Here is a 27,678-nt window from a genome sequence, read left to right as displayed (position 1 = left end):
ACTCACGAAACTGTGAGATCATGACCTGGGCAGAAAACAAGAGTTGATCACTTCACCAAATGAGCCACCTAGTCTCCCCTCTGATGAAGTATTTTTAAAGCAACTCTTAGATACCGTGTCATTTCAATCCTACATCAAGTATACACCTAAAAAAATAAGAACTTTCCTTCGAACCACATTTCATTATTCACTTAACAAAATTAAGATTAATTATTCGATATAACCCAAAACCTAGGCCATATCAAATTTCTCTAATTGCCTCAAAAATATGTATTTACACTTCACATTAAGATCCAAATAGGATTTACACACTGCATGTGGTTATGTCTTTTAAGTTCCTTTTTCTTTTATTTCATTTTTATTTCTTCATATCACTGATTTGTTAAAAGTGTATCAGTTCTGTAGAATATGATGCTTTATAGGTTTGCCTGTTTGATTCCTTGTGGTGTCATTTAGATGGTTCCTCTGTTCCTCACGCTGCCTATTAAATGGAAGTTTTCCCTAAAGGCATGATTACATTCAGATTCAGTTCAATTTTTTTGTAAGATAAAGAAATTAAGGAACAGAGTGTACCTGGGCCTCTTTGAAGCCAGGGCTATAGTCCACAGTTGCTTTTTGTACCCATAGAGCTTTTCTCTGACTTCAAATGCTAGGGGACAGTGACATTGGCCTAGTTTTTAACCTCTTTTACAGAAAACTAAGTGGGACTTTATATTCCCTTTGTGAGCAGGCAATAGGGACCTTCTACTTTTCTGAGATGGATTTCCTTATCTCCACAGTATTTTCCTGAGTCGAGATCCCTCCACCATGGTACCTCCTTTGCCTGATCCTACTGACCAAATATCAGAGACATTTCCATCAGAAGAATATTTGCCCCAGGCTGCTTCTTACCCTCCAAGGACAGGGCATTTCAGCAAGAATGCCCTCTGTTCCTCAGGCAAGGGGCATCTCTGCAAAGCCAGGGGGGCCTTGGCAAGGAAAGGAGCCTCAGCCTCAGGCACCTGTCTCACTGTGAGTTCTGAGTCTGCCAGCATCCAGGAAATGGAGAGCGTGGGTAAGCAGCCCTGTTGGATGGTGTCCCAGAGCTTAGCATCTCTTGACCATTTAGCTAACAAGCTAAAGCCAAAGGATGAGCCAGAAGCACTCAGCCCTTCCACCTATACCAGGAGGGGTAGGGGACTAGCAGACTCTGACCACACACGATCAAGGTGGCGTAAAGAAGGGAACGTTGGGACCCACAAGACTGCTAAGGGAGCCAGATGCAGTTCCTCACATCCCTGTGGACCCAGACAGGCATCTGGGCATGGAAAGGCAGCCAAGACTTTCTGGGTAGAATCCAAACCACCTTCTTCAAGCAAGGCATCAAAAAGGCAGCAGAGGGTTCTGGTAGCTAGGGCCAGAGACATTGTCAGAAATTCCTCTTGTTTGCCTCATGGCAGCTCTTTGAGGAGGCAGCACAGTGCAGGAGACCCAGATTCCACATCCTCACTCACTGATTGCAGCCCAAGAGTGGATCTTGTAAGAGGGAAAGATGGTGACTTATCTGATGCGGATAGCAGTTACTCAGTGGATTCTCTCTCCTATGTCTATGCCAAAGCCCAAATGGAGCCACTGAAGCCAGAGGACCTCCAGGGGAAGGAACAGGATCTCCCAGAGTCAGAGAACTCCGAAAGTGATGACAGCCAAATATCTGAGGACTCGCTGGCTGAGAAAGGATATGAAAGCCCGCCAGACAGCTCAGGGAGCAGTTATCTCACCAACCACCATGGCCACCCCAGGGCCAGAGCTAAAGTCCCTGTGAGGGGCTTCACCATGTCCTCAGACAGTGAACTATTCACCCAAACTTGCAGGAGCTTTTCCCTGGATAGCCTGATTGATGCCAAGGAGGAACTGGGGGCAGATCAGCAAGAGCCTTTCTTCAGTTCAGCTGAGGAGATGCCCGCAGAGACATTTTGGCACCTGCAGACCTCCAGTCTGCCCATAGTGGACCAGGAGGCAATGTGCAGGCTTGGTCCCATCAACCATAGAACAGGAACCAGGCTGGATGCCATCCTGCCAATGAGCAGTTCATTTTACCTTGGCCCCCCACCCCAGCCTCACTGTGAACAACCTGAGTCGGAGGTAGAGGTGAGCTCCTCTGAACAGGCAAACACACTCCAAGGCCTGCAGCTTTCCAGAGGGAGCCCTCTGTTGTCCATGGATTCCTGGTTTTCCTGTGACTCTAAGATCAATTCCAGCAGCCCTTCAGGAATAGTGGGTTCCTTATGTCCGAGTCCTGATATCCAGGAATTTGAACCCCAGGGTCAGGAGCAGCCTGGACAATGGCAAAATATGGAAGAACTCAAGCCATCAAGGGCAGAAACACTCCTGCCTTATAACTCCAAAGTACCCCAAGGCGGCACTGAGCTGCCTTGCCATATAAGAGGTGTGTACACAATCCCTGCCTCTGATACATCCAGGCTGTCATTCTGGGGGTCGTATAGGCTTCTTCAGCCACGAGTTGCTGGCATCTTTCGAGCCAGAGGTACCCCTGATACAGCCCAGCAGGGCAACTCGGAAGCATCCAACACCTCTAGCCTATCAAGTGTTTTGGCTGCCTCTGCCGCCTCATTAACTCATGTAGGCAGTGCACCTGAGAGGGACTGGGCTGCCCTTCAGCAGAAGTACCTCCTTGAACTGTCTCATCCTGTTCTGGAGGCTGTGAGAGAGCCCAGGCCAGCTTTCCCCTCCCTCGAAGAAGACTCCACTTCCTTTACCCAAGCTTCTGGCAAAGAAACAGATACTGTCTTGCCAGTTGGTTTTGGGGTATCCAGCAGTCTGCATTTCAGCACCTTTCCTCTCCATTTTTCCAAAATTAGGCATTTGAGAGCAGAGAAAGAACAGGACAGTCTGAGCACTGAGATAGAAGGTACTTCAGATTTCCTTACAACTAGAGAGAAAGAGGTGAGTCATAGTGGAACTTATTCAGCAGATGTAGAATCATTGACTTCTGGAACTATAAATGCACCAGTCTTTGTAGCCGAGAACAAGGTGGCAAATTCCATGACACAAGCACGTGAAGACAAGCAGAACAGTTTGGAAGAGTCTTTGCAGAGTAATGGGAAGCCTGGACTGATGACTTCCTCTGATGAATGTTTCTTCCTCAAGCGCCCTTGTCACAGTAATGTCACCATAGCCACTAAAGAAAACCACTGGCCCCGCGGCTGGGCTCCTCTCAGAAAGAATAGTGCAGGCCAGGAGGGGCACTTAAGTCACAACAGCTACCTGCCCCTCCAGGAGGAGAAGGTGAACTATCAGGAGAGCTCCAGGGAAGTGGTTGGAAGGCACACTAGCGTTTCATTCGCGTCAGGTCCAGAGCCATACCCCCACTCTGCTGCCTGGAATCCATTCCCGTCTTCCTTGAAGCCACCCCCCTTGGAGACATTCTATGTGACCAAAAGCCGGGATGCCCTGACAGAAACTGCCTTAGAGATTCCGGCTTGCAGAGAATCAAGAGTGCCTTCCCCACCCCCCAGGGAAGCCTGGGGCTTTGGTCATGACCACCAGGTTCTCCACAATGTTTATGTGAAGAATAATTTGCCAGTGCTGTTACAAAACCACAATTCCAAGATTCCCTCATCTCAGCAGGTCACAGCAGGGAGGCCAGTTCATCTGAACACCAAGGAAGGTATCAGAAAAATGGGGGAATGCCCTGGAAATACTGAAGAAGAAAGCCATAATTCAGTTTATCTTTTTGTTGGTCAGAACAGACATTTTCTATCTACTAGCACAAAAGTATGTGAATTTGAAAATCAAGTTGGAATTTTAAATGAACACAGTCTTTCATCACTTGAGGAAAAAGAAAAGGCCACAATACAGTCCTCTTGCAATGTTTCCTCAAACCATTGTAGGTCTGGGAGGCCTCTCCTTGTTTGTGAATCTGAGGCAGATGGGGAAGAAGAGCAGGATCACCATGTAGTCCTAAGACAGACCCAGGCGTTTGATATGAACAGACAGCTTCCTTCCGGGGCCAGGTCTGATTTCATCTATAAAACCATCAATTTAGCCCTTGACAAGGACATGCTGGGGGAAACTGCTGTTTCTTTGCAGTCTAAATCAGTATGTCATAGAGTAAGAGGCCCAGAGATGATGGCCCAAGATGAGAGTCCAGCCCACAAGGGTGGGGGGAAAGCAGAGGGGAAGAGTGAATCTGGGCTTCTTGGGAAATCTCTCCATTCCAAAGGCTGCTCAAAAGAGTTTAAGCTTCCACAGACAGAGTCTACATATGAAAGATTCCGGTCAGTTATAAGCTCTCAGGAAAAAAGCCTGAGTGAATGCAAGGGCTCTGGAAGATCACAAGAAACATTAAACCCCAAAGAAGAACCTTCTGGAAGAAAACAGAATAAAAGAGTTAACAGTGCTGATGAAATGGCCAGGCTAATTAGGAGTGTAATGAAGCTGGAAAATGGCATCTTAGAAATTGAATCCAAGCAAAATAAGCAGCTATATGCTCCTCCCACACAGGGAGTCAGTAAGGAGTCTGTGTTCCAGGACCAGAGGGACCGGGAGATGGCTGACTGTGCCCTGAGGTCAGGCAGCTCTGGAAACCACCTGTCTTTCAAGGATCAGCCATCTTCTCCAAAACAGATAGATGATATTACCTTTAGGGATAGTGAAGCTGGAGAAATGGAGGTTAACAATAGCGTTGGGAAAGGTCCCCAAGTCCGAAAAATCATCTTGAGCCCCTTCAAGTTAAGGGAATGTATACAAGACATTAAGTTTGTGACAGAACACACTCCCCCAGCTGTATTAGACAGACCATCCTGGGACACTTGTGATTGCGTAGGGACATGTACAGCTGGTAAAGCGTTCGCAGACACTTGCAGTAATCCAAGAACTGAGGCATCAGCTAGTGCTCTGCCATCACAGCCCAGACTGAAGATGTCTTCTGAGAAGGAGAGCGAGGCAGGGAATGCATCTGCATGCCCCAGAGGGCAGCCCTGTAGCTTGGGAGGTCTTGAGGAACTGGAAACTGTGAAAGATTTTCAGGAGAGCCAAGTTGCCAAACATGTAAGTAGTTCTAAGCAAAAGGGGCCAAAAGCTCAAGGCCGAGTTGAGGAAATGATTGTGCGAACAGGAGGGAGCCTACTGGAGGAAGACAAAATGGTCTCATGGACTCAGAAAGTTCCTAGCCCAAGCCCACATTGTGTGAGCACATCTTTTAGCCAGGAGACTGGCCCATTGCTGAGCCAGCCAGATTCCTCTGTGGCTCCTCACAGAGACCTGAGTGGTACCTTGCCTTTGGATTCTCCAAGGCTACCAAGAAACTATCTTCACGCATGTGATACTGTACACATTGACAATGTGCTGGATCCCACGATGTTCAAAATGACTAACAGTCCCTTGGTAACTGGAGCAGGGCGTCAAGACCAGAATGGAGAGCTCCGAAGCTATAGCCCTCAGGGAGATGTTAGAGGGGGCTTTTCCTTGGCACACACTGCTTGGTGTGAGTCTGTGATAGCTACAGCCATGGCATCTCATGGTCAGTTCCATGTACCAGAGAGCATTTCCCTGGGGGCAGAGAGCAGGAGATCAGCAAGCACTCAAGATGAAGGAGGGAACCTCAGAAGCATCGTGATGGGCTTGAGTCCCAGGGAGAGTTTTGCTTCTGAAGCTGAGGCAGCTGTGCAAAGAGGATCAGAAAGAGCCAGTCCCCTGAAAAGGGGATTTAGCCCACTTGAAAAGAAGACCAGCTGCCTCTTAGAAGAGGGTAACAGTCAAGGCCAGCAGGCTAAGCAGAAGGCAGAGAAGGAGGCCAAGGACCTCAGTCCTGCTGGTGGTGCTTTCTCAGCACCTGTGTCCCTGCCGAGGGTGCCTCACCCAGAGCACTGTGCTCATACATCTACAGACCTGGCTGTGTTAGAGGAGATCAGGCAAGCAAAGGCCCAGGAAAAGCAGCTTCATGGCTTAGGGGCTGATGGCAATGTTCTTCCTTACTATGTGACTTTATTAGAACCTGAACATTCTTCAGGGGCCCGTGGTAGGCCTCAGTGTCCACAAAGGGACCAGTCGGTGTCAGATAGGACCAGGAATGAGGATGAAGCACAAGGATTTTATGTGACATCTCTCTCTGCTGAACCAGGACATCTGTCGACTGATGAGGCCACACCCCTCCCTGCAGACAGCTTTCAACATCTGCCCAACACTGAAACTAAAACAGGGCCATGGCATCCCTCACAAACTTCCTCCCATGCAGCCCCTGTTCCAGGCAAAAGCCATTGTACTGGAGAACGGAGACATTTTCTGGGAGCTGGTGAACAGTTTGTATGTCACTGTAGCTCTTCTGAAATCATAGAGAAAAAGAAAAAAGCAACCAGAACACCTTCCTCTGCTGATCCTGTGAGCTCAGACAGTTTTTCTTCCACACTGGTAGTGGACAGGAGGGTAAGGTCAGAGAAAGCAGTGGCTGCCTTATCTTCTTGGGCCCCTTCTGGTGATCCTGGCATGATTCTGTGTGGGGGAAGCCAGTTAGCTCAATGGGAGACTGCAGAAGGCACACGCCCTGGTGGTCAGGAGACCAACCCAGTGCTTCACGAACCTAGAATTCTAGATACCACTTGTGGTGGAGGTTCAGGTAATTTCTCAGTGGCTGCACAGGGAGGAAAAACAACCTATTCTGAAAGTGGGCTTGTGACCTGTGATGTTCAGAATTCTGTCAGCCTCTCAGGACGTACCCAAGACCATGGCCGGTGCTTTGAGGCTTCCATTGGCTTAGAGGAAGGGGGGGCAAGTCCCAAACAGGGTACCATCCTGCCTGGAGCCCCAAGAAGGGTTGATACAGAAGCTCCTTCACAGCACCATGTGAAGTGGGAGGAGAGCGATGACTGTGGGATGGCAGAAGCCTGCAGCCCAGCAAACAGTGCCAGCAGCAAACATCCTAGACCAACTCCATTGCCAGATCAAAGACCTAGCCCTGATTCTGAGGTTCAGGAGGAGTCCCAGTGCAGACATCCACAGGAAACTTTAGACCGTGTCGTCATCTCAGGGAGCATGGAAGGCAGCAGGGCTCTTAGTCCACCTAGGGGGCAGGAAGACAGTGGAACATCGCCTTGCTGGCATCTTTGCAATCCTCAACCCATGGATTCTCGTGCCTGTGCATCCCCGTCCTATACTTTATCGTGTTACAGAGACGGTGACCTGAGGAAGGGGAGTGCCAAGACTGCCCTACATACTCTCCATCCACCCTGCATAGTATCTTCCAGAGCCTGTGGAATGGATGAGACAGCAGAAAGCTATTCCAGGGCACCTGAAGTGCTCTGGACTCCTGGCCTTGAGCCCAAAGGCATTCGTGTAGTATTTGCACCAGCAGACATCAGTTCTTGGGAGCCTTCCGCTTCCGCTCCTGTCCTATCTCTGGCTCAAGAGGGCAGCTCCCCTTCCGCCCCTGATGTGATGACATGTTCCTTGAGCCACTCAGTGGCTGATGGAAGCTCAAGGTCAGGAGAGGATCCTGAGAAAAAGGTTGCTGAGAAGAAAGCCAGCCTAGAGCCTGAGGCTACCTTTTCCTCTGCAGACATGTACTCTGAGCCAGTGAGGGAATTTCAGGATAGCTCTGTAGGTGGCCAGAATGCACAGGACTCTCAAACCAAGCCAGAACCACCTTTAACAACTGGGAGACCATACACCCTGAATTTAAGTAAAGGGTCTATTGAGAGTGAGCTTCTGGGGGAACCTCAGCATGGATGTTTAGAAGATGCCATCCAGTGCCTTCCAGAAAAACCACAACTTTCCACTCAGTCCAGAGATCACAGTGGATTGGATCCCCAAGCCAAGTTTGTAGCAAAGTTAAAACACATTGCTAGGCACCAAGCTGACAGTCCCTGGGATGAGGAAGAGCAGCAGAGACACCAGGCTTCGGGTGGTTGGGAAGAGCCTGCCCAGGGCAGGAGCTCCCAACCTTCCCATGAAGGTGGGTTGGACAGCTGTCGAATTACAGATGCAGGCAGAGAGGAAGCATCTGTAGCCCATCTGTCTGTGTCCAAGATGCTTTCATCAGGCTTTGAAGACTCAGCCTCCATGCCTTTGGGGCAGAGTGGAGCCCCATGGCCCACACCCCAGAGCCCTGGCCTGCCTGCCTCTGGCAGGGAGCAGCCGGCTCCCCATCATGGGTGCTCACTTCCTGTGATTTCAGTCTTTTCTGGCCCCAAACACTCCAGGTCCTCCCCCAGACCACAGTTCTCTGTGGTCAGCTCTTCCCGGTCTCTTCAGGAGCTGAATTTGAGTGTGGAGCCTCCTTCCCCCACAGATGAAGATACACAGGAACCTAACAGATGGTGGACTCCACATCTCAGGGGTCATTTCAAAGGAAAGTCAGCAGCAGGAACATCTCTGAAAGCTGAGGGCTGCAGTCAGAAAGACTCATCTAACTGGGACATGAGCACTCCTGGTCACCAGCCCCCACAACCTGCCAACCCTCCTTACCCAAAGTCCTCAGATCTTTCTTTCATGCCCATCCCTGACTTCATGACAGGCTGGACATCTAGTACCCTGGAAGAGTCCTGGCAGGAAAATCCAGAGAAGTGGCACTCCAGGGTAGACAAAGGAACGCTACACTTTGGCTCCAGGGACATCAATCCCTACATCCTCTACTCACGTCCAGAGGGTCCTGTGCACGTTGGCTGGAAGCAGTATGTGTTTGGCAGTGCCACGGATGTCTCTTGTACCCAGGGCCCAACACCATCAAACATGGCCCGTTGTTCAAGCATGGACGATGGCCTCGAAGACCAGAACTCTCCTCTCCACTCCCACCTTAGCACCTATGCCAATGGCCGGGACCTGGGGAGCACACAGAGCAGCATTAGAAATGCCCAAGGTTCACAGGAGGCCTGGGAAGTATGGGGCTCCTCATTTGCCTTGGGGAGCCCCCAAATCCTGAACATCCCTGAAGGAAAAATCCCCAGTAAGTGTCCTGACAAGAGAGCCCAGACCCTGGGCACTCCTGATGAAGCAGGCTGTCTGAGGAGTAGGCCCCTGTTGGCAGAAGAAAGTGCTGCAGGTCCAGTAGGTGAGATTATGCTTCTGTATCCATCAGAGGCATGTGGCCCTGTGGGGCAGTCCAGGATGAACACCTTGGAGCAGGGCACACAGACCCTGGGCTGCAGTGTCTGCTGGAGCTCCACTGACATCTCTGCTCAGCCAGAAACAAGTGCAGTGCCAGGCTCTGGTCTGGTCTCCTGGACTAGCATGCACAACCTGTCTCTCCACCTCTCACAGCTGCTACACAGCACCTCGGAGCTGTTAGGGAGTTTCTCCCAGCCAAGTGTGGCTGAAAAGGAGCGGAACTTCAAGAGGGAGTCCCCAGATGAGATGACCCAGGCCCTAATGATGGACTGCTGTACTCAGACCACCATGGATGAGGGCATCCAAACTGAACTGGCCTTACCACCTCTGCACCTTCCAACCCCAGAGGCCAACCCTCAGGAGGTCAATGTGGTCCTTGAAGTGCTGGGCTCAGATATCTCCATCATGTCTCAAAAAAAGGGACATGTCACAGGGACCCTTCAGAAGAGAGAGTCAGAGGAAACTGCATGGAAAATGGCAGGGCCCTCAGAATCTCAGGAAGAAAGCCCCCACTTTAGGCCCCAGAGCTTTCCAGCACCCGCATACCACTCGAGGCTTCAGAAAGCCCACTTTGGGCAGAACCTCCCTTCTGTGATCCCTCAGGCTTCCCTTAATGCCTCCCTGCCTCCCAGCGTCCAGGCAGAGGAGCCCTCCTGCCTGGCTGTCAACAGCCCCAGCCTCAAAGGCTCCCACTCCCCAGGGCCCTGCCCCAGTCCTGCAGAGTCCATGGGGAATCCTAAGGTCCAGAAGGAGCTGGGCACTGTGAGTACCTTGTTGGTAGACAGGGCCTCCTCCCCAATACTCACGCTTAGTGCCAGCACCCAAGGATTGGGGCTCTCCCCAGATTCATTGTCTCTCACAGCCCCCTCAGCTTGTCCTCTTGAAGGCCGCCAGAATTTTGTCTCCAGTCCAGACCTTTTCCTTGATTCCCCCAGGCCTCCAGTGGATAATTATTCTCAAATTGTTAATGAGTCCGGTGACTCCCAAAGAGTGGGGGCTCCATGTGGGGACGGTGGAAGTCCCTTAGAAAGGAGTGATGGCAGTTCACTCCTTGAGGTGAGGTCCCCAGTCAGTCCACCACAGAGCCCAAAACTCCAAGTCTGTTTCATAGAGCAGCCCCCTCAGCAGCTTCAGCCCAAGACCACCACCTTGGTCCAAAACAGACCACCACCACCCTCACTGAGGAGCCAGAGTCCGAGTCTGGCTGATGACTTCGTGCCTGAGGACATGGCTTCCTTGGAGTGTGGCTCGCTGAGCAGTAGGGAGCCAAGTGAATGGCGGAGCAAGACAGAAAATGAGGGTGAGCCACAACCCTCTCTGGACTTTTCCTCTTCAAGAGGAGGCCTTCATCACCTCAGACCCTGCCCTGTCTCTGAGTTGACTGCTACTGCAGGGCTCCGGGGTCCCACTTTGAGCCCTACCTGCCAATCTGAGGTGCTACTGAGCTCCAGTTCCCAGGTATGCATGGCCGCTGAGCCCCAGCATCACGGCCTGAGGGACTCCTCAGTGCATAACAAAGTCAGTCATTGGAGCGGGGTTCAGGATGGCTCTCCTGGGGGACTAGGTGTGGAGTCACTGGGAACCAGGTGTGATCTTAGCTCTGGAAAGCAGGGACAGAAGCCCCTACAATCTCCTGACAACCAGAGCCAAGATCCTGAGTGGTCCCAGAGGGAGCAGATCCCCTTGCAGATTGGGGCCCAGAACCTCTCACTCAGCACAGAGCTCACAGAAGCGAAGTTGCACCACGGCTTTGGGGAGGCCGATGCTCTGCTGCAGGTGCTGCAAAGTGGGACAGGGGAGGCACTTGCTGCTGAGGAGCCTCTGCAGTCCACCTGGGAGGAGCTCTTTGCCCGGTAAGTGCCCCCGGCCTGGCGTGAAAGGGCAAGGGGTGGGCTGAAGGAGAACCACAGAAAGCTAATAGCTGGCTGTTCCTTTCTCCCCTGCTCAGCTCTGGGATCTTCCGGGGCTCAGAGATAGATCTTAAGATGGAGAAGGGCATTCAGGGCCAGCTTCAGTAAATCAATCACATTTTGTCTCAGGCAAAAACAAACCATTGAGGCCCTCCGGAGAGAGCGAGCTGAACGACTTCAGAACTTACACCAGACACGGAACCTCAGCCCCCAGAAACAACTGAGCCTCCTGCCCAACAGGGATCTCCCGACCTGGGACCTCGGCCTACCCAGCAGGCGCCGAGAATACCTGCAGCAGCTGAGGAAGGATGTTGTGGAAACTACCAGGTATGGACCAGGACCCTACAGAGAGCAGATTGTGTATGGAGTGGGAGGGCTGTGGGGGGCAGGGCCTGGAAAGTGGGGGCTGCAGCTTCCTTTGGACAAGAGTGATTCCAAGAGTGGGTCCTATGTTCCTGTGGGCAGGTGGAGGCAGCTCGGGGAGAATGGGTCAAAGGGAAAAAGGAGGATGTGGGAGGGAACAGGGTGGGGGCAGAGCTCATGGGAGAGGGTGGACAGAGCAGCTGTGACCTTCTGTGTAAGACAGCAGGCCTGAACCTCAAAATGGGTGGTAAAACCAAACTGGGCAAAGAGAGGATGGGTCCTTCAAGAGGATGGTGTTGAATAGGTCTGGGGTAAGCAGGCCAGGGCCGTCACCCATGCACCCACCATGTTAGAAGGCATCTCTCCACCCTGTGGTTTTCCTTAGGAGCCCAGGGTCGGCATCACGGTCTGCTCACCCTGCCTCAGACATAGCGCTGATGCTGCAAGAATACCAGCGCGCCCGCGAGGAGGCCAAGGTGGAGATTGCCCGGGCCCGGACCCGGCTGCAGGAGCGGACCGAGCAGGAGAAGCTGAGAATCCGCCAGCAGATCATCTCCCAGCTACTGAGGGTGGGGCATGGGGCAAGCTAGTGATTCTGAGTGGGCCAGGAGCCTGGGAAAGACGCCAGACCGGGTCAGCCTTCGCCCGGGCTGCCTTGGAGTCCTGGGATGTAGCCTTTGGAGGAAGGTGTTGGACTCCTAGTGCCAGCTCAAAGCTGCGCTCGCTCTTTTTACTTGTCACCCTCCTCTGACTGGCTCCTGTCCCCAGGCCAAAATCTGGGAGGAGGCTGCTTTGGTTTAGAGTTGGGGTAGGTATGTGGGAAGGCACTGGGGAGGTGAGGAGGGGTGGTTTCAGGGGAGGAGGGGATAGAGAAGGTGTACCAGCAGCTGGTTGCCAGCCATCCGTCCTTGTAAGGAAGAAGAAAAGCTGCACACGCTGGCTGCCTCCAGCTCCCTGTCTACCAGCTCCAATGGAAGCCTCTCCTCTGGTCTTACCTCTGGCTACAACAGCAGCAACGCCTTATTGTCGGACCAGCTCCAGTCCCCAGACAGTGTGGTGAGTGGGCAGATACTAACAATGAGCCACAGGCCAGAGCCACTGAGACAGGAGTTGGAGCAGGAAGTTCTGCCTCCCGGAGGCTGTCGCTGACTTGAACCCTTCTGGTGGATGATAGATAGGCTTTGTCTCTCCCTTAGTTTTGCCTCCTTCTCCCTGTGTGTTCATTCAACATGTGTTTATTTTGTAGGTACTATTTTAGGCACTGGGGTTAGAGCAGTGAGCAAAAAAGTTTTTCTTAAACCGTTAGAGGGATATGCACAGATTATTGTAAGATTATTTAAGCACTGTTGCAGTAAGTTATATGAAGAAGGGGTTCTAAGTCAATATAAAATGGGATCTGATCTGGAAGGTCAGCAAAGATGCTCTGAAGAGAGTGTGTTTAAAGTGACACCAGAAGTGTGAGAGGCAGTTAACAGAGCAGAAGCTTAGTGTAGTATGTCAGGTGTCAGGAGAGATGGTGGGTTGGATGGGGAACGTAGCCTTCCAGGCAGAGGTCTTGGTAAGTGAGGCCTCAGGGAGCAAGAGTTTGAGGAACTAAAAGCTAGCATGGCTGGAATATGGTAAGAAAGGAGAGTGACTTGAGGAAGGACTAGAAAAGGCCAGATCACGTAGACTCTGCTGCAAATTCAGGCCCCTTTCGGATTGATGTTACTTCCCAGAAGCTGCTCTAAAGCCTTGAAACCAGGGGAGCAGGATGATGAGGTTATAGGAGAGGGGACAGGGCAGCTGTGGGTGGAGCCGGCAATGACCACAACAAAGCCTGGTGAGAGCTGCCCATAGCCGGGTGGGGGCCCTGCTAGTGACAACGAGCACAGGGGCCCAGGGGGGTGCCCTGGACAGAGCACATTCACTGGACGCAGAGGAAGGGCAAGGGTGGAGTCAGAAACAACACACACTTTTTTTTTGGCCAGAGCAGCTGAAGGGGCAGTGATGGTGACTGTGAGGCACTGGGGGAGGACAGGTTTTGTGGGGAAGATCATGAGTGTAGTATGGGACTTACTGGCTTTGAAGTCTCTGTGAGAAATGCAAAGGGAGCATTTGGAAACACAGGTTTATCACAGGTAAGATCTGGCCAGGGATATAAAATGTGAAATTCGCTTTATAGTAAAACTTCACTAGTATTCAGACAGTAGCAGAGGATATACGATGCCAAGTTCGTCTTTCAGTCTCCTGTTGCCCTGCTCAGAACCAATCTTCTATCCCAGTACGGTGTGGATTTCTGGAGGTATTCTGAATATGTTGTATGTCTTACTATCTATAAGAATGTGCATATTAAAAATTTTTTTTTCTTTTTTAATGTATTTTTTCTGTATTTTAATTTTTAAAATTTTATTTATTTTGTTATATGCGTATTTTTTTCTTTTTCCCTTTTTTTAGATTTTATTTTTAAGTAATCTGTACAACCCCAGGATCAAGTGTCACATACTCTTCTGACTGAGCCAGCCAGGCGCCCCCATGTTTTTTCTTTTTTTTAAATCTCTCCCTCTCTCTCTCTCTCTCTTTTTTTTTTTTTTTACAATGTGTGTATCTCTCTAAAGCACATGAATGGCAGCAAAAGTGACCTGCTTTGTCACTTTTCTTCCTTAAGAATGTCTTTTGGACACCATTGCGCACCACCAAATCTGCGGCTGACTTATTCTTTTTAACAGCTGAATACTTAGTGTTTCTTTTTTCTCTTTTATTGTATGGTTTTAAATGTGATGTTTTGCATAGGTAATCTTTTCCTATGGTAGAAAAGACAAAAACTTATATATACCTATCTCTAAAGGTAACTAGGGAAGTACCCGCCCCTAGCAGCCGACAAGCCAGTCCTTCTCCCTTGCCGCCCCCAAAGAAATAGCACTGTTGTGTCGGGGGAGCCCTCCTAGAGTATCTTAATGCTCATGGAATAAAGCATATCATGCCACTTCAGGGTATCTTGGAGCTCTTTCTACATGACTGTATAGAGAACTTGCATTGTCTCTTTTTTTTTTCTCACTGCTACGTAGCATTCCATTATAAAGATCCAGTGTAATTTATGTAACCAGTCCTCCAGCTGGGGTTGATTTCAGTCTTTTGATGTTGTAAACAGTGCTACAGTAAATAACTGTGTGTATGCATCATCTCCTAAACCTACAAATATATCCATGAGGTAAATACCCAGAAGAGTATGTGCATTTGAGATCTTAATATTGACAAATGTTACCTCACAGATATACACAGTGTCTGCAACAGGTTATCAAATGTTTAAATTTTTGCTGGGCCATATCTTCGTATCCTTTGCTCATTTCTCTATGTTATTGTTACTAGTTTCTGGAGTTCTTTAGCAAGCTAGCCCTTTGCCTAATAGGAATTAATGATATTTATCCCAGTTCTTTGTTCTCTTTTGACTTTGCTTATTGTGTTTGGAGCTAGTCAGAAAATTTATCAGTTCTCCTCTTAAGTGTCTATGTTCTGATCATAATTAGAAACATGTTCTTCATTCCAAAGTTGTATAAAGAACTTCTGTGGTTTCTTCTGGAAATTGTATAGTTTTATTTTTCATATTTAAATCTTTTTTCATTTTTAAAAATTTTGTAAATTTTTAAATATTTTTATTTCATTTCTGAGAGAGACAGAGTATGAATGGGGGAGGGGCAAAGAGAGAGGGAGACACAGAATCCGAAGCAGGCTCCAGGCCCTGAGCTGTCAGCACATAGTCCAACGGAAGGCTCGAACCCATGAACCATGAGATCATGACCTGAGCTGAAGTCATATACTCATTGATTGAGCCACCCAGGTGCCCCTAAATCTTCTTTTAATTTAATTTTTATTTTAGAGAGAGCAAGCAGGGGAGAGAGAGGAAGAGCAAGAGAATCTTAAGCAGGCTTCACGCTCAGCTCAGCACAGAGCCCGAGGAGGGGAATTGATCCCATGACCCTGGGATCATGACCTGAGCCGAAATCGAGAGTCAGACGCTCAACTGACGAGGCATCCAGGCTCCCTGCCCCTCCTATTTAAATCTTTGATTCATTTTGAATATATAAGGTATGGATCCAACTTTATTCTTTCCAGATGGCTGTTGAGCTGTCTCTTTAACATTTGATTGTTCCTCTAGACAGCTTGCCTGTGCTTCACCAGTTTAGGATGTCAGCTTTTTTTTTTTTTAAGTTTATTTATTTATTTTGAGAGAGAGAGAGCATAAGCAGGGGAGGGGCAGAGAGAAAAGGGGAGAGAGAATCCCATGCTGGCTCCATGCTGTCAGCACAGAGCCCGACACAGGGCTCAATCTCACTATCATGAGATCATTATCTGAGATGATATCAAGAGTTGGATGCTTAACCGACTGAGCCACATATGCGCCCCCAAAAGTTCTTTATAAAGGGGCTATTTTGAAGATTATGATTCTGACTTTGGAAGAACGACAGTGATTGGCAGTGGAAGGAATCACATGTAAAATTCTTTGCATAAAAATTTTTTGTATGGGCATACATTTTCCTGTCTTTTGAGTATATACCTAGGAGTTGGGTTGATGGGTCCATAGATGGGTGAAACTGTGTTTCACCATTTGAACAATCGGCAAACTATTTTTCACAGAGGCTACACTACTCTAAAGCCCCACCAGCAGTGTGTGAGCACTGAATTTCCCCCCATGTTGACCAGCATCTTTCTTTATTATAGTTGTCCTAGTGGATGTGACATGGTACCTCACTGTGGTTTTGATTTGCATTATCCTAATGGTTTTGAGCATCTTTTCATGTGTTTACTCTAGCTATTTATATGTTTTCTTCAGATAGATGTCTTTTCAGACCTTTTGTCCATTTTATAATTGGATTATCTTTTTATTAAGTTTAATAATTTTTTTATATATTGTACAAGTTCTTTATCAGTTATATATCTGGTTTGTAACAATTGTGTCCCATTCTGTGTATTGTCTTTATACTTTTTTGGTGATGTCCTTTGAAGCACAAATGTTTTGATGCTGTTTGTTTTATCTATTTTTTCCTTTTATTGCTTACACTCTTGGTTTCATATCTAAGAAATTTTTGCCTAATCCCCGGTCACAAAGATTATGCCTATATAGGCAAACATACCTCCTATTATTGTGCTTTGCTTTATTATGCTTTGCAGGTAATGCATTTTTTTACAAATTGAAGGTTTGGGCTGTGTAAGGCAAGTCTGTCCGCCATGTTTCCAACAGCATTTGCTCACTTTATGTCTCTGTGTCCCATTTTGGTAATTCTTGAAATATTTCCAACTTTTTAATTAATATATTTGTTATGACCGGTGATCAATGATTATGACTCAAATAATGGTTACAATATAAATCTCAAATAATGGTTAGCATTTTTTATCAATAAAGTATTTTTTTAAAGTTTATTTATTTTGACAGACCATGAGCAGGGGCGGAGCAGAGAGAGAGGGGGAGAGAGAGAATCCCAACCAGGTCTGTGCTGTCAGTGCAGAGCCCAACAAGGGGCTCGATCTCACGACCATGAGATCATGACCTGAGCCGATATCAAGAGTTGGATGCTTAAGTGAGCCACTCAGGCACTCCAGCAATAAAGTACTTTTAATTAAGTTATATGCATTGTTTATTATTATTATTTTTATTATTATTAATTTTAGAGAGCACAGGCAGGGGAGAGGGGCAGACGGAGAGAAAGAATCTTTTTTTTAAACATTTTTAAAAAATGTTTATTTTTGAGAGAGAAAGAGACAGAGTGTGAGCAAGGGAGGGGCAGAGAGAGAGGGAGACAGAATCTTAAGCAGGCTCCAGGCAGTGCGCTGTCAGCACAAAGCCCGATATAGGGCTTGAACTCACAGACTGTGAGATTATGACCTGAGCTCAAGTTGGATGCTTAACTGACTGAGCCACCCAGGCACCCCGAGAAAGGGAGAATCTTAGGCAGGCTCCACTGTTAGCATGGAGCCTGATCCATCCCACAATTCTGGGATTGTGTACCCAAGCCAAAATCAAGAGTCAGAGGCTCAACTGACTGAGCCACCCAGGTGCCCTATGTATTGGGGGTTTTTTTAGATGTAATGATAGCACACTCAGTAGATTATAATATAGTGTAAACATAATTTTTATATGCACTGGGAAACAAAACAATAATCTGACTCACTTTATTCCAGTGATCTGGAACCAAACCCACAGTATCTCCAAGGTGTGTCTGTATTTTCTTTTAATAGTTGTATGCTGGGGCGCCTGGGTGGCTCAGTCGGTTAAGTGGCCGACTTTGGCTCAGGTCATGGTTTCGCGGTCCGTGGGTTTGAGCCCCGTGTCAGACTCTGTGCTGACAGCTCAGAGCCTGGAGCCTGTTTCAGATTCTGTGTCTCCCTCTCTCTGACCCTCCCCCATTCATGCTCTGTCTCAAAAATAAACGTTAAAAAAATTTTTTTTTAATAAAAAAATAAAATAGTTGTATGCTTTTAGTTCCTAGGTGTAGGTCTTTGATCCATTTTGAGTTAGTGTTTGTATTTAGTGAGACAAAATTAGGAGTTGAATTTTGTTCTTTGGCATGTGAATATCCACTTGTCCCACCACCATTTGTTAGTAACTATTATTTCCCCCCCATTGAATTGTCTTGGTGCCCTTGTCAAAGATGAATTGACCATAGATGTATGGATTTATTTCTGGACTCTGAATTTATGCCATTGAATTATATGTCCGTCCTTATGTCAGTACCACTATTTTGATTACTGTAGCTTTGTAGTAAGTTTTGAAATCAGGAGGTGTCCAACTTTATTCTTTTGCAAGATTGTTTTGGCTATTCTGAGTCCCTTGAATTTCCATGTGAATTTAGGGATGAGCTTATCAATTTCTGCAAAGAAGTCAGGTGGGATTTGGATTTTGATTTCATTGAATGTTTGTGTCATTTTGGGGTGTATTAAACATCTTAATAGTAATGTCTTTTGATCCATGAATATGAAGTATCTTTCCATTTATTCAGGTCTTCTTTGTTTTCAACACTGTTTTGTAGTTTTCAGAGTACAAATTTTGAATTTGTTTTATTCAATTTATTAAATATTTCATTCCTCTGATGCTATTATAAATGGAATTGTTAATTTCATTTTCAGTTTGTTAATTGCTACTCTGTTTATTTTTGTGTACTGATCTTGTTTCTTGTACCCTTGCTGAGTTGATTTTTTTATTAGCTCTAATAGTTTTTTAGTAGCTTCCTTAGGACATTCTGTATACAAGATCATATCATCTGCCCCTGTTGTTGTTTTCTTGTTTATTTTATTTTGTTTTTTTTATATATATATATATTTTTTTTAATTTTTTTTAACGTTTATTTATTTTTGAGACAGAGAGAGACAGAGCATGAACGGGGGAGGGTGAGAAAGAGGGAGACACAGAATCAGAAACAGGCTCCAGGCTCTGAGCTGTCAGCACACAGCCCGACGCGGGGCTCAAACTCACGGACTGCGAGATCATGACCTGAGCTGAAGTCGGCCACTCAACCGACTGAGCCACCCAGGCGCCCCTGTTGTTTTCTTGTTTAATTGCCCTGGGTAAAATCTCCAGTTCAATGTTAATAGAAGTGCTATGAAAGCACACATTCTTGTTACTGATCTTAGTACTAAACCACTCAGCCTTTTACCATTAAGGATGATGTTGACTTGTGGACAATTGTTATCAAGTTGAGGAAATTTCTTTCCAGTCTTAGTTTGTTGAGTGAGTTTTTATCATAAAAGGGTATTAAATTTAGTCAAATATTTTTTTTGTAACTATTGAGATGATTGTGTGGATTTTTTCTTTTATTAATATGGTGTATTACATGATTGATTTTTGTATATTGAACTAATCTTGTGTTCCTAGGATAAATCCCAGGAATGGTGTATACTTGGTCATGATGTATATAACTCTTTCTGTGTTGCTAGATTCACCTTCCTAATATTTTGTTGGGGGTTTGTGTGTTGATATGCATAAGGGAAATTGATCTGTAGTTTACGTGTGGTTTCTTTGGTTTTCAGGGACTTATAGAATGATTTATGAACTATTCTCTCCTCTTCTGTTTTTGGAAAGAATTTGTGAAGTATTGGGTGTCAATTCTTTAAATGTTTGGTAGATTTGAAGCTAATGAAACTATCTGGTCTTGAAATTTTCTTTGTGGGAATTGTTTTGATTACTAATTCAATATCTTGTTAAATGTCTGTTCAGATATTCTATTCTTTTTTTTCCTTTTTTCAAATTTTTTATTAAAATTTTTTTTCTAGTGTTTATTTTTGAGAGAGAGAGAACGAGCGGGGAAGGGGCATAGAGAGATGGAGACACAGAATCTGAAGCAGGCTCCAGGCTCTGAGCTGTCAGCACAAAGCCCAACGTGGGGTTCGAACTCATGAGCCATGAGATCATGACCTGAGCCGAAGTCGGACACTCAACCGACTGAGCCACACAGGTGCCCCTCAAATTTTTATTTAAACTCCAGTTAGCTAACATATAGTGTCATATTGTTTTCAGAATCTATTTCTTCTTGAGTCAGTTTTGGTAGTTTTTGTCTTTCTAGGAATTTGTTCATCTATCTAATTTGTTGGTGTATAGGTATTACACCAACTCATTTATTTTTTGTTTTTTCACTGATGTAAATATTTAAAGTTAAAATTTTCCACCTGAATGGTACTTTAGTTATATCCCATAACTTACATATTTTATCTATTTTTTATAGTAATTTTGCATTTTCAGTTTGTATTTCTTTCTTAATCCAGTTCTTATGAGTTCTTAAGAACTTTTTGGTAGAAAGCCTCCTGTGTTTCCTGATTTTATTATTAATTTTTAGTTTGCTACGTGTTGATTATGAAAGATTCCAGAGAAAAATGATTTCTACTTTTTTAAGTTTATTAAGGTTTTTTCGTTATCAGTATTCCCATGGACGTCAACTTATTTATTTAATTTATTTAATTTATTCTTTTGAGAGAGAGAGAGAGAACACACATGAGTAAGCAGGGGAAGGGCAGAGCAAGAGGGAGAGAGAGAGAATCCCAAACAGGCCCCACCCTTAGAGCCTGACATGGGGCTCAATCTCATAACCATGAGATCGTGACCTGATTTGAAATCAAGGAGTCAGATGCTCAACTGACTGAGCCACCTAGGCATACCTTCCCATGGACATCTAAAAATTTTTTGTTGTTTTATCATTATGTGGTCTGTTTGTTCTCTGCTGTGAGGGTAAATATGTGTCTTTTTTGTCTGATAATCTGGAAGCCTTTAAAAAATTCTTTCCATGATCATTTTTATATCTTCAAATAGTCTTTATTACTTGATTTAGCAGTGTTGTTACCTTTATAAAACATTAGGAAATCAATGTTCTACCCTTTTTTTTCCCTTTACTTTTTGTCAGAGTATTTCTACATTGTGTATAATGTTTGCATTCATAGAGTTGTTCTTAGGCTAGATTAAATGGACTCTTCTCACTTCTAGTAATTTTCCAGGCATTTTTATTCCTCCCTAGTGATTCGTCCCCTCATAATTTCTTCCAGAAAGACTCACGGGCCCTTTCTCTTTGGTCCCTGAGTTTGTATTTGAAATTGTTTATCGCTTTTATACTTAAATGACAGAACATCTCTTGGTTGCATTCCTACGAATGAGATTGGTAGGTCAAAGGATATGTACATTTTTAAATTTAAAATATGTGGTAGATGTTTCCAAAGTATACCAGTTTACACTCTTAAATAATACTTGACCACTCTGCTTAACAGAGCGTTGCCAAGGGTTTTTCCTTCAGTCTTTGGCAGTGTGGTGGGCATAAAATACGCATTTGCAGTTCTCCTCATGTGTCTAAGATCGAGCGTGTTTTCAGATTCTTAAAAGTTCTGTGTCCTTTTGCTCCATGACAGTGTACTGTATCCACTTCTCGAGTGGGTTGTTAGTCTTTTTGGTTTTAGAGGCCCTTTTATATTAAGAAAATTATCCTTCTGTTTCATTTGAGATACCAGTGTTTTTTCCTAGTTGTGTGTTTTTATTTTGTTTGTTTTTTTTTATTACTACCTGGAAATGTTACTTTTTAAAGTTTTTAAAATTTATTTTGAGAGAGAGAGAGAGAGAGAGAGCGAGCATGAGCAAGGGAAGGGCATAGAGAGGGGAGAGAGAATCCCAAGCAGGCTTCGTACTGTCAGAGCAGAGCCTGATGTGGGGCTCAGACTCACCAACTGCAAGACCACGACCTGAGCTGAAATCAGGAGTTGGATGCTCAACTGACTGAGCCACCCAGGCGCTCCTGGAAAATGTTAATTTTGTGTTGCCTGGTGTTTACCAATGTTTTCTTCATGGCTTCTGAATTTTATGCCCTGTTTAGGAAGTCATATCCCCACTATAATTTTTTTAACTTATTTTTTTCTTATAGTAATAATAAATTCTTTATTCCATGTATTTTTGAGCCACAAAGCATGAAGAGTTTATATTGGCATGATGTATGAAATGGGTCTCTGATCCATTTTTTTCACATGGTACCTAGTTGTGTCATCAGTATTTATTGATTAAACCATGGATATTTACTTTTAGGAGTCATCAGTGTAGCAGGGGGAGCAGATGGAATCACTTAGGAGTATATAATGAGTGAGAAAAGAGGGCCTGGGCCTAAGTCCTGAAAGAATCCCAGAATATCGATTTTTGTTTGAGGAGTCTGAGCCAACACAGGAGAAGGAGCACTGCAGGGAGAGGTGCCAAGAGCCTGGGGAGTCAGGAAGTGATTAGGAAGGGAGAGGCTGGCTGAGTGGAAGCTCACGGAGAGGTTCAATAAGGTGGGGACTGGAGTTGGTGATCAGCTCCAAGCACATGGATGTCACAGGGACCTGGTGACTGCTGTTGGGTGGAGTAGTGAGGCAAATGTTAGTTCAAGCAGGTTCAGAAGGGAGTGAGAGGTGGGAGATGGCAAATGGTGACCGTTGTTTCAAGAAGCACGTGTGTGAAGGGTGGGAGAGCAAGGACCCCTCTGAGGAAATTTTTTAAAGGTGGGAGAAATATTTACATGCTTGAGTGCTTGTAGGAAGGATCCAACGAAGAGGGTGAGGCAGAGGCAACAGTGAAGGAGGAGATGATCAGTAGTGGAAAGTTCCCAAGAAGATGGCACAAGACTTCAATCTGAGACAGAGACACCTGCTTAAAGTACAAGAGACTATATGTTGCAGCAGAGGAATGGAGACAAGGATGGAGATAGAACTGTCTGTGTTCACCTCTTCTTGTCTTTAGCCATAGGTTAAAAACTGATGATAGAGGTGGGATGGACAGTGCCTGTCAGGTCTGGTAGAGATCAAGGTCATGTCACTGAGTTGCCGGCTGAAGTAAAGGTGGGAGGACCGTATTGCAGATCCAGAGATCATCCCTTCTGGTTCCAAATTAGGACCTTTGGCTTACTTGCTGTATGGGGTTGGGGAGGTGAGGCTCAGGGAAGTTGGGGCCTAGGGTCAAGCTTTTCACAGTCCGTTGCTTTTCCTCCCCCTCCCTCCTTCCACTTGGGCTCCAGCCATGGCCTCATTCGTGTCGCCACATGGTAGAGCCCCCAAACCCACTGAGGCTCCATACCAGGTCCTCTGAGGCTCTGTTCATTTTGATCCCTTTTGGAGCTTTCCTACAAGCAGTCTTTGATCCTGTGGCTTGAACCATAAGGAGAGATTGTCCAGGGACTGGTTTCTATTGCTCTTGGCTTCTTGGAGACATCCAACCTCCTGTAATCCCAATGGGGAAGATTTTTTTTTTTTTTTTTTTTTTTAAAGCAGGCTTCATGCACAGTACAGCACCCAGCACGGGGCTTGAATTTAAAACTGTGAGCTCAAGACCTGAGCTGAGATTGAGTTGGACACCTAGCTGTCTGAGCCACCCAGGCTCCATGGGGAAGATTTTTTTGATAGAGCCTCTACATTGGAAACTTGGGATAGTTCAGAGGCAGAGGAGATAATTCTACACAGGCTTTCTGGTGCTCTGCTTTATCTTTCTTTGCTCTGGTCCTAAACATCTTTTCTGCAGGGGGACGCACACTTGCCTGATTCCAGTGACTCCTGGATAGGGGATGTTCGGGGACATTCTGCAGTGAGGAACAGTCAACTGAGTCTGGCTGGATCCACCTGGAAGAGCTTAGCTTACAGTGAGTGGTGGGGGTGAGGGCATGCAGCTATCTGCCCGATTTGGGGACTTTGGGGGCGGAGGTCCTCTAGATCCTTAGGGAGTCATTAGCCCGAGGTTATCAGCCCTGAGTCACTGTCCCTCAGGAGGCTGTTGCTGCTCTGAGGCCTCGATGCTCATGCTGTCTCACGACCTCTGCCTGTTCACTGCAGGCCGCAAAACCTCCCTGGGCAGCTGCTGCTGCTGTCCGTCCAGCCTGTCCAGCCTGGGGGCCTACCTGTCCTCCTCCTATCAGGATTTGGCCAAGCACATCGTGGACATCTCTATTGCTGACGTGAGGAGCGATTCTGCTTGTCCCGTGGTTCCTTTACCAGCCCTCCGCCGGGTGGGGAGAGGGAGGGAGGGAAAGGAGGGAAAGAGCAGGGCAGATGAGGGCCAACTTCTTTTAGATGAGGGTAGGGCTTCTTTGGTGGCTCTCCATCTCGACAGAAAGGGAATTCAGCAAACACTGGCCCTCGTGACTGACTAACCCAGGGGTCTGCTTTGTACCGTGCCCACTCACTTGGGTGTGATCCCTGTGTCTGCAGGTAATGGCTGCTTGCTCAGGTAACCTGCACAACCTCTTCAGCTGCCAGCCAGCAGCTGGCTGGAAGTAAGTTCCTTCTAGTGTCTTGTCCTAACCTGTTGTCCTGCTTGTCCTCTTTCCTCCTTTACCTTCTCTGTCCCGGCTCCCTTGAGTCCCTCCCCTGAGCTGCCCCTCTATGACCCAGGAGCCCAGTTCTCACCTCTTCTTCCTCTTCCCCACCCTCGTGTCCCCAGCCATCAGGGTGAGGAGCAGGAGGTGCATCTTTACTACAAGATGTTTTCTTCTACTCGGCATGGCTTCCTGGGGGCAGGCGTGGTTTCCCAGCCACTGTCTCATGTGTGGGCAGCTGTGAGTGACCCCACCCTGTGGCCGCTCTACCACAAGCCCATCCAGACAGCGAGGCTGCATCAGCGGGTGACCAACAGCATCAACCTTGGTGAGCCCAGGGAGGGCTTCCCATGGGTCCGGGCCAGGGGCCAGGGGCAGCAAGGGTTGGAGGTGGTCCTCTCGGGAGGCCAGGTGCTCACACGACCTCCACCGGGTGGCTCAGGCTAGGTCTGCCTGTCAGGTTGCAGAACGACAGGATATTGGTAGGCGCTCTTGAGCTGGGAAGGATTTAGGACTAGGTCTGTCCATGCACCTCCTGACTCTCCCCATTCCTGACCCCCCAGTGTACTTGGTGTGCAGTACTGCCCTGTGTGCCCTGAAGCAGCCGCGGGATTTCTGTTGTGTCTGCGTGGAAGCTAAAGAGGTGCCTGCCTCGCTGGTGGTAAAGATGTGGGAGGAAGTTGGGCTGGAGTGCTGTTGAGAGGCAGTCACTGTGGGCCTCAGGTCCTGCAGGGAAAGGAGGGTGCGGTGGGCAGGGATGAGGATGACATGAAGCCTGTCTGGCCGCACTGGAGCCTGTCCTGGTTTGATCCACTTCACTCCCTGTCCCCAGGGGCACCTGTCTGTCATGGCGGCTCAGTCTGTTTATGATACATCCATGCCGAGACCCAGCAGAGACATGGTCCGAGGGGAGATCCTGCCCAGTGCCTGGATCCTACAGCCTCTCACCGTGGAAGGAAGGGACATCACTAGAGTCATCTACTTGGCCCAGGTGATCCTTCCTGTGTGGCTGGCTGCACAGAATGCCTCGGTGTGACCCCACCACCCCGCGGGAGTTTTCTCTTCAGCTGCTCAACACCCTTCAGTGCCCAGGCCCTGTGTCCCCAGAGCTGGAGACTCAGGCTTCCTGGGCCACAGTGCGGGGAGTCAGTGGGGAATCGAGGACGGAGGAGGGGGACAGAGTAGGTCAGTCTCCTCTGACTGAAGTTGCTGTTACCAAAGAGTTCGGTGGCCTTTAGACCCTCTGTTGCTGAGTCCTTGGGAGATAGTCACGGTGAGGGAGGAGCAGCAGCCTCAGCAGAGCAGAATGAGCAGGACCCATTCTGTCCATTCTCCACTCCCAGTTCCCCAATGTGACCTTTGTCACCGGGAGGTGAAGCCCATGCCTAGATCTGAACAGCAGAGCCCAGGGGCCTGTAAACTCCGGGACCGCAGAGGAGCTTTTTGCATCGCAACAGCCTGGGTGACTACCTGGGGCTGACGTGTGGCCTGGCGTGTTCTCCCCGTCTGTACACACCTTTAACCCTTCCCTCTCTGCTTTATTTCAGGTAGAACTTGGTGCGCCGGGCTTCCCCCCTCAGCTCCTAAGCTCCTTCATCAAACAGCAGCCACTGGTTATAGCCAGACTGGCTTCCTTCCTTGGGAGTTAGCATCTCACTGTCAAGATGGTGCTGCAGAGACGCGGGTGCAGGATGTGCCAGTGATGCCACGTGGCTCTTGTCATTCTCTGTACAGGATGCAAGGACAGGCGAGGCTCCTGGTTGTGGCTGACCAGGCTGACCAGCACTCAGACCTGAGTTGCCAGCAAAGTCCCGTCAGTACTTGGGTCACAGCTGGTGCCTCTGCAGAGCCAGGGGACCTGAGTTCCTGGCCCCAGGTGGCCAGCATCAGTGAAGCTCAACTCACCTTTTTGGATTCCTCAACCTCTCTTTCCTCTCCGGGACATCGTGGCAGATAGGCTGCTTGAAGACCAGGACTGGGAGTAGCCAGCAGAGCCAGGAGAGGGCAGTACTCTGGCCCAGCCCTCAGCCAGGGAGGGAAGCAAGCAGCCATTGACCGGGACTGTTCAGAATCCGTCTCCAGCATTCAGCTCCACTGCGGACTGCAGTATCCGAAAGTGCCAAACCAGAAAAACGGTTTAAAAAAACAACTGCACAAACCATTCGGAATCGTTTCTCCTTGCATTTTTACAAAATGCTTTATTATTAATTTTTACTTTTTCCTCTTCGTTTCCTTCACAGGAGAGGACATTTGGGTCTTTGCCTCAGTCAGGAGTATTGAGCAATGCTCAGTCTTGGAGCAGTCACTCCAGAGCTCAGGAGAATGGGAAAGACCACTGTAGAAGCAGGTTGGACAGATTTGAGGCCAAGGAGGGGAACCTAGCCCTTTGAGGAGGGAGGGGGGTGGGCAGCCCAATGTTGGCTGCTGACAGGGCAAGAGGAATTTCAAAGAGCTGAAAAGTTGTTTATTGAAGACTGAAGATATGAGAACTCTTAGAGGAGGTAAGTGATTCATTAGGAGGAAATTCAGTTCTGTTCCTTCCCTCACTCAGAGCCTTGCTGCCAGCCTTCAGTGGTCCCCTGAGCGTCCGTGCTGCTGTGGTCAGACGTGCTATTCTAGGAGGGGACGGGGAATGGGCTCGGTTTTCTTGTACCTTAGCCTGCCTAAACTTGAGCTTCGAGTATTCAGTACGATTACGTGGAAGTGGTAGGGTGGGAGAGATTCCCAGCTTCCATTCTGGTGCCCACAATCTTTGGCGGAAGAGGATGACCATATGGGGGATTGAAAAGGTCAGTTTCTGTACAGTATAGCACAGAGATTTATTGTTTCTCAAAGTGTTTGCAGGATTGTTTTTCTTTTACCTCAGATTGTTACTCATATATGATTGAAGACTTTTTAAATTGCTTTTAAATGTATTTTTCTGGCTAAATTTTTGGTATATTTAACACCCTATTTATGTACTCCCATCTCTTTTCATATAAATCTCTTAAGTCCATTGACTGAAAAAGAACACTTGCAAATTAAAGGTCCATGGTGTCCTTTCATTTAGTGAAGACTGTGGTGTCCCTTGAGCTCAGAATTTAGTCTGGGGATTATGATGGCAGCAACAGCTCACGGCCCAGTTTCAAGCTATACAGTTCACACACATGTACTGACTTCTTTCCATGAGCTCAGCACGACTTTATGTGTGAACAGCCCTGTCAGTTACCCAACTACAGCCAGCTGTAGCCAGATACGAACATGAGCGGATTCCAGATCAGTTACTGCCACACACCAGTGACCATGATCCCCTGGAAGGAAGCTCTTTAACAACAGGTGAGTACTTCTGGGCTTCTGAAGCAGAGCTGGCAATGGGAAGCTGAACATACGCGTCCCCAGAGGCGATCCCAATCCCCTTCCTACAATAGCCACACACCAGGCCTGAGTCAGCAAGCTAAGGAATATTAACTGAGGCTGATTCTGTACTAAAGATAATCCAGGGATCCAGCTCCAAATGATCATGAGGAAGTCAAATTTTGGCTTGGATAGGT

General features: G+C 47.4%; 1 protein-coding gene across 9 annotated transcripts in view; it reads left to right on the top strand.

The window, feature by feature from the left end:
• STARD9 (StAR related lipid transfer domain containing 9) overlaps positions 1-27,196 on the top strand; it is a 120,451-nt gene extending 93,255 nt beyond the window's left edge. For 6 of the 9 annotated variants that reach the window (XM_078448539.2, XM_078448538.2, XM_078448536.2 and 3 more), the window contains 11 exons: positions 780-10,952; positions 11,139-11,336; positions 11,758-11,941; positions 12,288-12,428; positions 23,359-23,476; positions 23,667-23,788; positions 24,042-24,106; positions 24,274-24,476; positions 24,712-24,809; positions 24,981-25,139; positions 25,696-27,196. In XM_078448539.2, coding sequence (XP_078304665.2) covers positions 780-10,952; positions 11,139-11,336; positions 11,758-11,941; positions 12,288-12,428; positions 23,359-23,476; positions 23,667-23,788; positions 24,042-24,106; positions 24,274-24,476; positions 24,712-24,809; positions 24,981-25,139; positions 25,696-25,797 — 11,563 coding nt within the window. In that variant the 3' untranslated portion in view covers positions 25,798-27,196. Of the gene's footprint in view, positions 1-779; positions 10,953-11,138; positions 11,337-11,757; positions 11,942-12,287; positions 12,429-23,358; positions 23,477-23,666; positions 23,789-24,041; positions 24,107-24,273; positions 24,477-24,711; positions 24,810-24,980; positions 25,140-25,695 lie in introns of those variants that run through there. The other 3 variants (XM_078448544.2, XM_078448537.2, XR_013556265.2) reach the window with 2 other exon arrangements.
• The last annotated feature ends 482 nt before the right edge of the window (positions 27,197-27,678 follow it).

This window comes from Panthera onca, chromosome B3, assembly GCF_046562875.1.
Source record: "Panthera onca isolate mPanOnc1 chromosome B3, mPanOnc1 haplotype 2, whole genome shotgun sequence".
NCBI classification, from domain to species: domain Eukaryota; kingdom Metazoa; phylum Chordata; class Mammalia; order Carnivora; family Felidae; genus Panthera; species Panthera onca.
This window is presented reverse-complemented; position numbering and strand designations above follow the sequence as displayed.